The following is a 13668-nucleotide window of genomic DNA, read 5'->3' on the forward strand; positions in this document are numbered from 1 at the left end:
TCCATCCATCCATCCATCCACCCTCTTCTGTCCATCCATCCATCCATCCATCCGATTTTATTCTATTCAGCTTGACTGCTGCCGTCATTAATGCAAAGACTAAACATTTTCTCCTCAACTTTGAAAGGTTAAATTGTTACAATTTAAGTAAAACAAATTAGTGTTAAAATTTCAGTTTTTGCCTAGAAAAATGTGTTCATTTTGGAAATGAATGCAAATTAAAAGCCTTTTCACTAGTGGTCTCACACCTCATTGTGCAAAAACAACAACAACGACAAAAAGACCATAAAATGGAAGATGGAAAATAACCCATTTCAGAGAACAGGGTGTTATTACTGGTGAGGTACACTGGTTTGATCATCACACCTCGATGTGAAATGCATGTGCTGCTGATGCTTGCTGCGCTGTATGATGTTCTTCAGCCACTCTCAGTCCTCAAGGCCCCCTGGTGGTCATCCTCGAGTACTCTTCTTTCATCCACCCTTCCCCCACGAACATCCTCCGTGTGCATAATGGACGGGATTCTTTCCTCTACAGCAGCTGTGATATTTCCAAGCAGATCTGATTGTCTTTTATGGTGCGACACCAAAGCATTGTTGTTCAAATTAAGGAAATCATGCCATTTACATGCTCGTTTTTTTATTTTAAGGTTTAAATGTTCTAGATTGATTCAGATGAATATTTTATGAAGAGTGTGTGTTTCATGCATTATGGGTAAAGTGGAGTTATAAGCTGCTCTGATGATTGACAGCTCTCAGGAGTATCTTACAGACCACAGCACATGAGGCACCTTCTCAGAAGAGCTTCGGGATGACAAACAAAGCGATATATGGCCTTTAATACACATATCCAGAACACATGAAGTGGAACAACAGAACTGTGTATTGTTGAGCTGCTATGAATGGTTACCATTTTCATATTTATTAATAGTTTTATACACTCAAGTACTTAAATATAAGATGAAACAGGACCATAAAAGGAAACTGAAATGCCCAGTTGTTTCTTATAATATTCTTGCCCTGTGATGGTTTTGTACAGTCTGTCCCCTTGCTTCTGTGGTGACGTTTACATGGCTCTGTTTTGGGGGTTTGCTGTCATCTGCTGGATAAAATCAAGTATGAACTCTATAAAAAATAATTTATGCTGTTTGCTAGAAGAATCCAGTGTTACCATTGATCCTTGGATATATTGATTTAAGTTAACTACTAATAATACACTTTGAGAAGCAATTTGTCCTGCACCGTTTTTTATGATTCGTTTTTTATTTTTAATGATAAAATGGCGTGTCTGGTGTGAGAGTAGCAGAGGTTAGTTGTCACATCGAGTGAGAAAGGTTGACATGGAGCCGATAAATCTCCAACCTCCGGAGAATCACCCGTTCAAAACAAACGCCGAACAGAGGAGAGTCCGCTGGAGAAAGAGAACGCGGCAGAGCTCGTAATAAAACAAGAATCAACATTAGCTTGGCTTTACAGAGATGGCGAGAACTGAGGGATTTGAAATGTAAAAGTGACGCAGAGATGAAGGGGTTTTTATTACTCAACAGGAGAGTAAGGTGTTTTATTGAACAGATAAATTGCCATATGTAGCTCTATAAAGCTCAATTCATTGAGGTTGTTGTAGCGCTGTGCTGGAATTTATTTTCAAGACAGTAGAGCATCTATTAATGGGTAAAGCTACAGTAACGTCTTCAGATAGTCAGCTTGAGATCCTTTCCATTTAAACTGGTTTTATCTCTAGTAGTAAATGTTTTATGAGCCGTGGGATCATCATATTCAATCATCCGCAGTCACACAGAGCAGAAGCACAACCAAAACAATGTTCTTCTGCAAAATGCATGCAGCTTTGTTTTTTAACCACTAGAGGGCCAAAAGCTACAGTGTCCCTTTAATTATATATTAGTATAATGTATAAAATACTTTAAAATGTATGTATTTATGAATACACTACTGAAAATTCACTATTAAAGTTTTGGGGTCAGCAAGTACAGCTGTTTACAACATTGATACTTTTTTTTTTTTTCTTGAGCAGCAAATGAGCATATTATAAGGATTTCTGAAGGATCATGTGACACTGAAGACTGGAGTAATGATGAAAATTCAAATATATTAAAATAAAAAACTAAAATTAAATGGTAAATTCTTCATTCATTTTAAAATTGTACTGTTTTTACTGTATTTGACAATTAAATATTCATACTGAGCATAAAATATATTTTTTTTAAAACCATTGAAAAATCGTACCAACCCCAAAATAATGCAAATCACATTACTTACATTTGATATATTTTATATTTGCTTTATAAGTTATTATGAGAGAAAAATATAAGGGATGAATGAACGGATAGACACCCAATATATTTCCATATTTATTTTCTAAAAATGGTGTAATGAATGATCTGAAATAAATGAGACTATGAGAAACCAAAATTTTATTTTCCTTCTCTAAAAATGACTTTACATAGTTGTAAACCTCTTCATGAGCCCTGATAGTTTTATCTACACAAAACATTCTCTTCAAAAGCAAAGTCTCTGATATGAAACTAGGCACTTTACACAATTGGACAAAGTGTTTGTTAGCAATCCTTCCTTAAATCCTCTGACAGAAAGACAGCAAATGCTCAGTATGTAAGTGGATTAAAGTTCTAATCTAGAACTTTAATGCTAAATAAAAGTGCAAACATTTACAAACAAAGGCTTTCTAACAAGACAAGCCCTTCATCAGTGTCCAGTGTTTATCAGTGTGACGTGTGGCCTATTAACCGTTTAAGCGTCCATTAGTAACTGAGTGTGTGCTCACATGCGGTGGATCCTGTCGTGGTCGATGAACTGTTTGAGGTTATGGAGGTTGTCCCACCACTTGAAGAGGAAGGTTTCAGCGATGAGACTGAACCAGGGCGTGATCTCCAGCTCTTTCCTCTTGGCTTTCTCCAGGATCTCCTTCAGCTCCTCTTTGGACACGTAGCAGTGGCTCTGGATCTCATTGGGGTCTGGATTCAGATCCACATCTTTCTGCATGAAGAGGATGTAGTCGATCTCGTGCTCGCCCCAAACGCCGTCTGACTGGGCTTTGTACTGGATGCGGGTCAGGTAGGTCATCTCTTCTGGAGGCACCTGGGATAACAAGAACACAGGGCCTAAAACTCACTTTTTGCCCCTCCTGCCAATGGCCAGCGACTTAAAGCTACACTGTGTGATATTTTCCCCCATCTAGCGGTGAAATTGTATATGACTACCCAGTGAATATTACTTTCTGTTCTTTTCAATTCCGAGGGCGTTTTAACTCTCGCCCTCCCATTCGTCACGGTGCCACTGAGTGTAAAACGCGAAAGGCGAAGCTTGAATTTCCAGGTATGTCCCTCTTTGGCTAATGTATTTTCAAGATGGAGGCGCAACATGGCTGCTGCCATTCGAGCGACTCGCTCGTATGTATTCTAAATGGCAGATTCTACGCTTACGAGAATACTTGATTAGTTGGTGGAAGTGATTACACATGAATGAGCACATATACTTTTGAAAGAACAAAGTGTTTTTTGCTAAGAATCAACTTAAAAAGTTACACAGTGTAGCTTTAAGAAAATGTATCAGCCATAAAGATTTCTTTTTTTACCAGCCATGAAACTTCTTTGAAAAAACAGGCAGTTATGAAACCAAATTTTTAGATGCTAGTGAAAATGATCAGGAACAGAATTTTAACACGTCATAGTCTTAAAGGGATACTTCACTGATTAGCATTAAGCTTTGTATCAGTAGAAACCCAGTAGTATTTTGTAATGACCGTGCTTCCCTCCCTCATGTCCCCCTGAGACGAGAGATTTCTGTATTGTGTGTCTGGAAAAAAAACTCAGATGACGCAAAAATCATCATTTAGCTCATCAGAGGCTTTATAGTCCAGAGGTGAGAGACTCCAGCCAGTAGGAGGAGCTCGTCCCGCATGTGTTCAACCCGCCCATAGGGGGCTCTCACGATAAAACGCCGTCTTTTCAGTTTCTAGTCGACTAGTGGCCTAGTCCTATCATTTCTCCCGATACTGCCCTCTGTAACCGGTAGGCGTGGCTTAGGAGTGTCCTCGTAGGGCAGCGAAGCAAGTGCATTCTGGGAGTTGTTGTCTTTCATCCACATGAGCCAAAAATACATCAGTCTAGACGGCACCAACGTCTAAAATAACTTCACATTTCTACTACATAAATGACCCAATTTAAATACACATTCATCTTTCCAGCGGTGAAATATCCCTTTAACTGTATAAATTAGACGTACAAGTAGATTAATCCTTATTAAAGTTATTCAGTCATGGGCAGGGAGTGATTTTTCTTTGTCTTTAGTTGTTTGATTAGTATTAAGGACACAGACGGAGTTGAGTTGAGTAATGAACTGAGTTCTTGCACTTGAAATGTTCAATTGGCAAGGCTTAAACTTTCGTGACGATGCAGCACTGGCCCGTCATCTGTCCCAAGAGTCGTTCACATTTGTTCATGTTCTTGCAAGATTTCATTGATAGAGTTAATACAAATATTATCTGCCAACTAGTAACTCACACACGTTTCATAGACTCAACAACGCGATTTTTACTCGCATTTGGCGAGTGTTAATTTTAGGCCCTGTCTGTACAAGCCGCTGTTTGCAATCCATAAATAATGCTGTTGAACATTATGTGTTTGGGTCTCAGTACCTGAACCATGGGAATGCCGAGCTCAGCCTGGAGGCGTCTCTGTGCGGCGCGGCGGACCCCGATGGCGTCCTGCTCCTCCAGTTCACTGGCCGTGTGTAGCGGGTGACTACAGCAAGTGTTGGTGAAACAGCCTGGACAAGCAGATCAATCAAACTAAAGTGATTTCAGGCCAGTGGTATTTTAGTGTCATTCAGATACTATTATAGTTTTTGTCAATATTTGGAATGTTTTTAGTTTTACTTTCCATTTTAATTAATTTTTTTTTAGTTAAAATTATAGAGATTTTGTTGTGTGGTTTTGTCATTTTTATAAGTTTTAATATGTCTATAGGGATCTCCCAGTCACGTGACCCCTAGCCGCGTGTCAGCCATTTTGACGGAATACATCCGTCAGCTACTCAGTGGCAATGGATCTATTATTAGGGTTGGGTAATATATATTATTAGTATATTATTATACTAGTATTATTAGTAGAATTATTTTATAATTAGCCTAAATAATGCAATACTTTGCACTACAGTTTTGATATAATTGAGTGTATAATATGGTGTAATAATATATTATTAGTATATTATTATACTAATAATATAATTATTAGTAGAATTATTTTATAATTAGCCTAAATAATGCAATACTTTGCGCTACAGTATTGATATAATTGCGTGCGCAAAATATCTCGATACTGAACAGAATTGATTTTTCCCCCAACACCATCTATTATTAGCACATCGGCCGTCAGCTAACGCTTCACGTCATGTCATCGCACTTATTAGCATCACAAAAAGTTATATACAAGAGGAAGATAAAGGAATTAGGAATCATAGATCCATATGAAGCACCACAAGTTCTTTTTACAGGCATTAAACGTGTAGAAAAACTTCCTGACACTGAGTTCGGTGACATATACAGCTACCTTATTCACTTTTGCCTGTTTATTGCCGTCAACCACTTGTTTCTCCGTTTTGTTTCTTTTGGGATACGGTATAAAGATATTCCTTTTGTATGATCACGTATCTGATCGCATCCAACTGCACAGCATCACTCGGGCATGATAGGAATATTTTGCGACGAGCTGTAGCATCCATAGACAGTAGCAGTTATGGTAGTATCACCATAGACAGTATATAAACTGGACACAGCGACCAAATTGGATTCAACGGAGAAAAGTGAAGTCAATTAGAAGCATTAACTTCCTGATGGCTGAGCGACTGCGCAGACTCACACTGAGCTTGACGACGTAGATGTGACGTGAGCAACCTGTCTGTCTTCTAGTAGCTGTGCCAAGAGAAATCTGAATCATTCCCTTCCGAAACTTGCAGAGACGGAGAGTGAGAGTAGGAGCTGTCCATGAGCTAGGAGCAGGAGAAACTTTTAGTAGGTATTCTGATTAATTACTTTGTCATTTTGCCTCCACGTCCCCCCGATTGCCCGCGAGCTTCTCCTCCTGTCCATACGGTAATCTCTCTACTGTGCGACAGAGAGTCGCGTGGTTATGACGCAATCGTTAGCCTATTTTTACAAAAACTGCTTCTAAAAGGGGCCATAATGTAAGATACAAGGTAATGGAGCCTTTTATACATTTTCTTGTTTCTTTAGAAATAAATAATGGACAAATGGAGTCTTTAAACGCCTCAGATGTAAAGTTATTCACTAGCAAAATGACACCAAAATGAATGGGAGTCAATGGATTGCTAACAGCAGGTGATGGTCTGCTAATCAATGGCGGCGCCTGGAGAAGCTTCAAAATAATATGAAACCCTGCCCCCCCGAGTATCACCGGCGGTTTAGCATTTTCTATTCCGTCAAGATGGCTGCTCCAAATGGCATGACGTCACGCGGGACGTCCCTATATAGTTTTTAATCATTTTTTAAAAGTTATTTTAGTACATCAATTCGAAACTAAATGAAAAAGAGAAATGCTGTAGCTGAAATAAAATACTCTTTTTTTTTATTACTAAAGTTTACACAGAAATGATAATGGTATCATTTTCAGAAACTGCATTTTCAGGCCCCAAAACGCCATTGTTGTATAAATGAACAGCCAAAACACATAAAACGGTTTCCATCATACCATAATAACATATATAATACTGACACGCACCTGGAAAAGTGATTTTGGCGTTGGATCTCTGCTGAAGGAGAAGCTTTTCCTCACTGTTAAACAGGAAAACACTGAACGCTCGATGCAACAATCCTGTCAGTAATAATATTTAAACAAAAGTTAGTAGTTGTGGAGTCAGCTTGCATAAGATCACTTTTACAACCTGCCAAACGTGATTTTATCCACCACACAGACGGTCTAATATAGTGTGTGTAATACATATCTTATACCTGACCTTTAATGAAGGAATCACTTAAATCATAAGACAGATTCAAAGACACTTCTTGCTTTATTTGTTTTGAATATATGACACAAAAAGTGGCCCCAAAACAATTCAGACACTAGTCATGCACAAAATGTATTTTTTTTTAACATTAGATAACAAAATATTAAAGCAGGTGACAAACAAATTATGCAAAAGCACTTGTCAGAATCTATCAGAAAGTAATATAGTTTTTAAAGTGTGTCTGAAGTTTAGAAACACTTTTTGGGGCCGCGGCATTCATTACCTTTATCAATGTTTGAGTTGAGATGGCAGTTTTTCTTGCTGTCAGCTCCAATCTTCCTGTCGTTGTCGTCGATCAGGATGCACATCTCTGCCAGTAACTGCACCTGCTTCTCATCCAGATTATCCATGTTAATCTCCGGCATCCTTACAGGTGAACTGAGCCGTCTGACCTGACTGCACACACACACACACACACACAAATAACAATCATTATGGTTAAGTAATATCATCATATAGAGCATATTAATACAAATATTTAATTTTTAATTACTAAATAATAAAATTAGGTAGCAACCTAAATAAAAAAGTACTAACGTTAAATAAAAACTGAAACTCATAACACTTAAAAAAGTTTAACATAATTAACAGCTAAACGGCATAGGCGTAATAATAACTGAATAATACATATTAAAGTAAGTAAACATATCCAGCAATAACAAAATGATACTTAAAATAAAATTATTACAATAATTGCTTCAAAAACAATCGACAAAAAAATTAAAAATTGTGTTTAACAGTGTGCTAAAAGTTCGCAATTAAAAGGACATTTTATTTAGGCCCTGTAAGATCAGCAGCTCATAAACGCATAGTATAATGACATGCTAGTGTTCGTGTAGTCTGCACTCACCTGTGATGATGATGATGATGATGATGATGAGCTGGGAAATGAAGACTTTCTGCTCCTGAAGCGGGTTTATTATTGTGTCTCGCGAGCAGCGCAGCTGATCTGCGCGCCGCCCACAACCACCGCACCATGAGCGCGCACACGACACTGACCAATCACAGTCCAGCACACTGCAAACACGCCATCACACCACACGACATATATACATCTGCTCTACGACTCTACAGTAATGCAACGCTTCACACACTCACACTACTGAAGTGATAAGGCTCGAATGGTCTTCATAACGCGCGGATCACACATAAAACAAGCAAACAATGCTAAAGGGACAGATCACTGCTCAACTTTGACGATCACACTGACACCGGTGATGATTCCCCGCCCATAAATGAGGCTTTATGCCAAAGAGTTTGATTGGTTGTTGGGAATTAAGCCGTCTTCGGATTGGTGTTTATCTCTTTGGTCTCGGATTGGTCTAAGATCTCTTCCGGGTTTGATTGACGGCTGGAAAAGCAACAAAAAAAAAAATAAAAATAAAAAAAAAATTACATTAAACGAAACGGAATAAATAGTTTTGGATATTGAAATACAATAATTTAAAGTTTAACAGGTATACTGGAAATATCAACACACATTTTAAGACACTATTTTCAAAAGTATTATTAATTATTGTTGATTAAAATCATTTTAATAATTTAATGTTAATATTAATTAAAAAACGTATATAATAAAATGTACTTCATATATATGTATATATATAGTCTAATATATATATATATATATATATATATATATATATATATATATATATATATATGTGTGTGTGTGTGTGTGTGTGTGTGTGTGAAATGTTTACATATAATAGTCCATATGTTGGAGTTATATAACGTTTAAATGTAAAACAATGTTTTTTTTTAAAATACAGTCATAATCAACTATACTATACGGTGGCCGAGAGGTGCAAAACAAATAACAATTACAAAAACAAAAACAAAATAACAAATCCAAAAAAACACAACGACAATTCAGAAAACAAAATAACAATTCAGAAAACACAACGACAATTCAGAATAAAGTTAGCTTTTCTACCCTCGTGCCTCGTGCTTTTCAGTCTACGCTCTATGACGCATTATTCCAGTTCTGGCTTGATTGACATGTGTCTCGTCCAATCAGCGATAAGTATGTCGTTCTCAAAATATACCTACCTTTTCCGTTTTGTCTGAATTGTTGTTGTGTTTTCTGAATTGTCGTTGTGTTTTCTGAATTGTCGTTGTGTTTTCTGAATTGCTATTTTGTTTTCTGAATTGTCGTTGTGTTTTCTGAATTGTTATTTTGTTTTCTGAATTGTCGTTGTGTTTTCTGAATTGTTATTTTGTTTTCTGAATTGTTATTTTGTTTTGCACCTCTCGGCCACCGTAATACTATTATCATAATACAATATAATTTATAATATAATGTTTTTCATCTCCATCTTTTGTCAATGTGAAATATCATAATAACGAAGTATTCATTATAATTGAATCATTCTAATTTGTTTACAAATATAGATGCCTATGTATGTGTATTTGTGGAGAGATAGCCGTGCGTTAATAATTTAGTGTAGAAGAATTTTTTTTTTTTTTTTTTTTTAAATGAATAAGGTTGAAGCTTTTATTTTGAAATTTTGCTTCCGGTTGGTCGCCCGTCAGATCTGTTGTCATTTCCTCTTGCTTCACAGCCTGCTGACAGTGTCGGGTTTGATAAAAAAATAACATCAAAGTGCGAAAATCCCGGAGATTTTTTTGACAGGATCATCGGTGTGTGTTCGTCTGGATCATGCTGGAGGATTCAAACACACACCAGCCCACCGTCAGCGAATGACAAACGCGCGCAGATCATCTGAAGCGGTCATTAATGTGAGTGTTAACGAGGGCAGAGGCGCTAGTAGTGTTTGTCGCAATGGAAGATTAGCTGCTAATCAGGTGAATTACACTTTATCAACACTCAGCTTCTGTCACAGAGACATCACAGCACTGGCTCATGGCTGATAACGGGCATCATGTTTGACTGTGTTAGTGGTGTTTTAACCGAGCAGGCCAGCTGACCTTGCGTCAGACTGATGTGTGTGTGTGTGCGTGTTTATGATCAAATCGTGCGTAGGACACTTATGCATTTTTGATAATTGTGTTTTCAAAACACCAGACTTATTCAGGGGAAGATATTTGAATCCGAACTACATTTTTTCTTCTTGTACCAAAACAATAGTATTTTAAATGACGTTTTCCACATTTTCTATGTCCGTTAGAATTAAACATGTACGACGTCTGCATTTACATTTGCATTTATTCATGTAGCAGACGCTTTTATCCAAAGCAAATTACAAATGAGAACAATAGAAGCAGTTAAACTAACAGTAGGACAACAATATGCAAGTGCTATGACCCTTCTTAGTTTAATCTAACGCAGTACATGTACATTTTTTTTCTCTCTAAATGATGTAAATGTAAATGTCCTTTATATGTAAACGTAGACAGTCATATGATTCCATAGATTATCTGAAAGGAAGTTGTATATCGTGAAACACTTACAAAAGGTGAGGAGAAATTGCTATTTTTGGACAATATACCATGACATTACCATGGTTTACATGGTCATGTGAGGCACATAGTATGGTAAATCATTACAATAATATTTCAATTCAGTACAAGTAAAAAGTGGACAAGTTTTGTGGATTGATGTTGATTAAAAATAATAATAAAAAAATCCAAATTGTTTCTTAAAAACATCTATTACTGCAATCTGTTACAGTGAGGCCTTTACTGTACAATAGAAGTGAACAAAACCTCACTGTTTCAAAAGTATAGTCACAAGATTTGACAGTACTTGTGTAAAATGATGTCTATTTATTTCTAATTATTTCATTAATGCACATCACTGGCCTTATTGTGAACAATTCATTAGTCAATATTATTCCTGAACCGAATTTATTTTTTACATTTTCCTCGTCTCAAAAATAACTTTTCTTTCCAGCTGACATCATCGCAAATCTCAAAAGCTGGAATTCCCAGTGAATTTATGAAACATTAGGAACATTAGAAGTAAATGCATTGTGGGTCACTTTAAAGGCCCGTTCACACCAAGGACGATAACTATACCGATATAAAAAGATATAGTTCAAATATAAAGAATATCAGAGTCCACACCATAACTGCAACGATAAAAGCACAGAAATTATATTGTTGGAATTACATGCAGAACTTTTAGAAAAAACACTGACAGCCAATCAGAATCCATTTGAGCTTTTTTAGAGCTTGAGTATTTAAAGGGGAGGTTGATTATGATTTCACTTTTCTAACTTTAGTTAGTGTGTAATGTTGCTGTTTGAGCATAAACAACATCTGCAAAGTTACGACACTCAAAGTTCAAAGCAAAGGGAGATATTTGCTTTTAAAGAAATTGCTTTTTAAGGACTACAACAAACGGCTGGTAGAGACTACACAACATTCCTCCCGGGTTAGTGACATCACCAACCCTAAAATTTACATAAACCCCTGCCCCCGGAACACGATTTATAGATTATCAAGACAGAATATGCTAATCAATGACTAGAAGATAACTACACAAAAGCTACATAAATTCATCAACTAACCATTCAGAAATGTCCTGTTGCTTCTAGTGTTGTCAAAAGACCCGGTACTTCGGTACCAAGTCGGTACTAAAAAAAACGTAAACGTCACGGTACCAAGTTTTCTTAAGTACCGGTGGTACCGAGGACCCGTTCAAATCCGGTTCCTTGATGCGCATGCATGCACGCATGCACTGAGCGCGTGCTGTTGCGCGTCCTCTTTATTAAAGCGCTGAGACACACACACACGCGCATTGCACGTGGCAAGCGCACTCATAATGTAAGAGACGCCGGCGCGACCACAACATTGCCCAAAATCAAATGGCAAACGTAATGCAAGCGGAACGAAACTGCTCGTTATTGTGTGGTTGAAGGACCGTTTATCAGTTTGGACCAGTGCAGCGCGAGCCGATCGTGATCATGCGACACTGTTACTACACAGCGCTAATAAGAGATGCAGTAAAGAAAGCATTTGAATTCGCCACAGAAGTAATAACATCGCTGCGAGATCTAGTGAGAAACATTCACATTTCTCTGTTATTAACGGATCAAATTGCGCTGATGTGGAAACCAGGAAGAAACATTGTGCCATGAATGAACTATCCAGTGTCCACAGATCAGCAACATTCACCATGGATTTACTGTAGTAACACTAACTGCAACCATGGAAGTTTGGCAGGAATAGTAGGCTATAATGCCTTCAAGTAACATTACGTCAGTTTTATTTTGACATTATGAATACAATTGATGCCCTCAAATGTTAATCTGAACTAAAATAAACCTTTGTTTATAACTACTACAATATTACATTTCATTTTTTCCAAGGAGCTGTTTTGTTTTATATGCTCCTAAGAAGAGTCAATTATAGCTCTAGAATTGCTCAAAGTAAAAAAAAAAATCATACTTTATGATTTTAGTTTTAATAAAATTAAATCAAGGAAATTTCCCTGGCATTTCTTTCTTTTTGCTGTATCAAAAACGTACCGAACCGAACCGTGACACAAGTGTATCATATATATCGAACCAAACCGTGAATTTTGTGAACCATTACACCCCTAGTAATCATGTAAATTTCCTGCACCTGTCAAAGACGTCCAAATGACATCCAAAAAATTACCCAGTTCAAAGGTCCAATGTTGAACGTCAATATGACGTCCAAGTTGGGTCATGGTTGGACGTCCAAATAGTGGACCTAGTTTGGACGTCGAATAGATGTCCAGAATTGGTCATGGACCGACGGACCCAATATAGACATGATCTGCACGTCTATCCGACGTCCAATGTTTAGTGGGTAGTTCCATATAAGTTCATGGATAATTTATTGTTTTGTCGTTAGTGAAAATCAATATTGACCTTGTATTTGAAAAAGGATCCTCATACTGTATAAAAACAATACTAATTCAGACTAAGTTCATTCGCATTCGGAGATTGACTATTTTTGAAACGGTGCGAACTGCACTCTCCATGATGACGAGGAATATCAGCAAATAACTTATTGATTTCTAGCCCTTTGGTACCGAAATTGGTACTGAGAACCGTGGATTTTCACTGGTATTGGTACCGAATACTGACATTTTGGTACCGTGACAACACTAGTTGCTTCTACATGTTGTCACTTCTTCTTGAGTCTCTCCATCTTTCTGACTCCGGTTTGAACATAAAAGGCTAAAAGTTTTTGAAATTTTCAGTGCATGTCTGTGTGAGGTAAAAGGACTCAAGCTGTTGTAGCTCCGCCCCCTGCGCCGGGAGCAGCAGCTCATTTGCATTTAAAGGAACAGACACAAAACTGTGAGTTTTTGCTCACCCTCAAAAAGTGACAATTTTAGCATGCTATAAAAATATCTGTGGGGTATTTTGAGCTAAAACTTCACACACACACTCTGGGGACATCAGAGACTTATTTTACATCTTGAAAAAGGGCATTATACCACCCCTTTAAAGCAGCAGATGACACAATTGCAGTGTGCTTAGAATCAACAGAATGATATTGTCTGCTGGTGAAGACGCTAATATAGTTCTTGTTCTTGGTGTGAACGGGACTGAAGTCTATGTTATAGTTTCTATTGCTCTGGGTCAGCTGGCCAATCAGAGCACTCTGGTGTTTTCGGAAGGAGGGGCTTTGTGAAAATCATCATTTCAGACAGACAGGACACACTGAGC

The 13668-nt window shown here is 37.4% G+C and overlaps 2 protein-coding genes across 5 annotated transcripts in view; one reads left to right on the plus strand and one right to left on the minus strand.

Annotated features, from left to right (window-relative positions):
- Window positions 1–2414: 2414 nt before the first annotated feature.
- On the minus strand, window positions 2415–9055 carry idi1 (isopentenyl-diphosphate delta isomerase 1). The gene is made up of 6 exons (XM_084102666.1): window positions 8994–9055; window positions 7908–8408; window positions 7281–7453; window positions 6772–6864; window positions 4672–4802; window positions 2415–3113 (listed from the first exon to the last, which is right to left on the minus strand). Exons 2-6 carry the CDS (start codon window positions 8033–8035, stop codon window positions 2796–2798), a joined length of 843 nt encoding a protein of 280 aa, XP_083958792.1. The 5' UTR covers window positions 8036–8408; window positions 8994–9055; the 3' UTR covers window positions 2415–2795.
- Window positions 9056–9569: 514 nt separating this feature from the next.
- The window catches only part of wdr37 (WD repeat domain 37), a 40960-nt gene continuing 36861 nt past the window's right edge, over window positions 9570–13668 (plus strand). For 2 of the 4 annotated variants that reach the window (XM_084102443.1, XM_084102444.1), the window contains exon 1: window positions 9584–9799. The gene's annotated coding sequence lies outside the window, so the exon portion shown is untranslated. Of the gene's footprint in view, window positions 9800–13668 lie in introns of all 4 variants that reach the window. The other 2 variants (XM_084102442.1, XM_084102445.1) reach the window with 2 other exon arrangements.

Source organism: Abramis brama (assembly GCF_963993115.1).
Source record: "Abramis brama genome assembly, chromosome: 24".
Taxonomy (NCBI): domain Eukaryota; kingdom Metazoa; phylum Chordata; class Actinopteri; order Cypriniformes; family Leuciscidae; genus Abramis; species Abramis brama.

Excerpts from the sequence above, each read along its gene's own strand:
- idi1 (XM_084102666.1), bottom strand. The coding sequence starts at position 8,035 with ATGGTGCGGTGGTTGTGGGCGGCGCGCAGATCAGCTGCGCTGCTCGCG. Across the intron at positions 6,865-7,280 it reads CAACTCAAACATTGATAAAG|GATTGTTGCATCGAGCGTTC; the intron begins GTAATGAATGCC and ends TATTACTGACAG. Across the intron at positions 4,803-6,771 it reads CGCCAAAATCACTTTTCCAG|GCTGTTTCACCAACACTTGC; the intron begins GTGCGTGTCAGT and ends CTGCTTGTCCAG.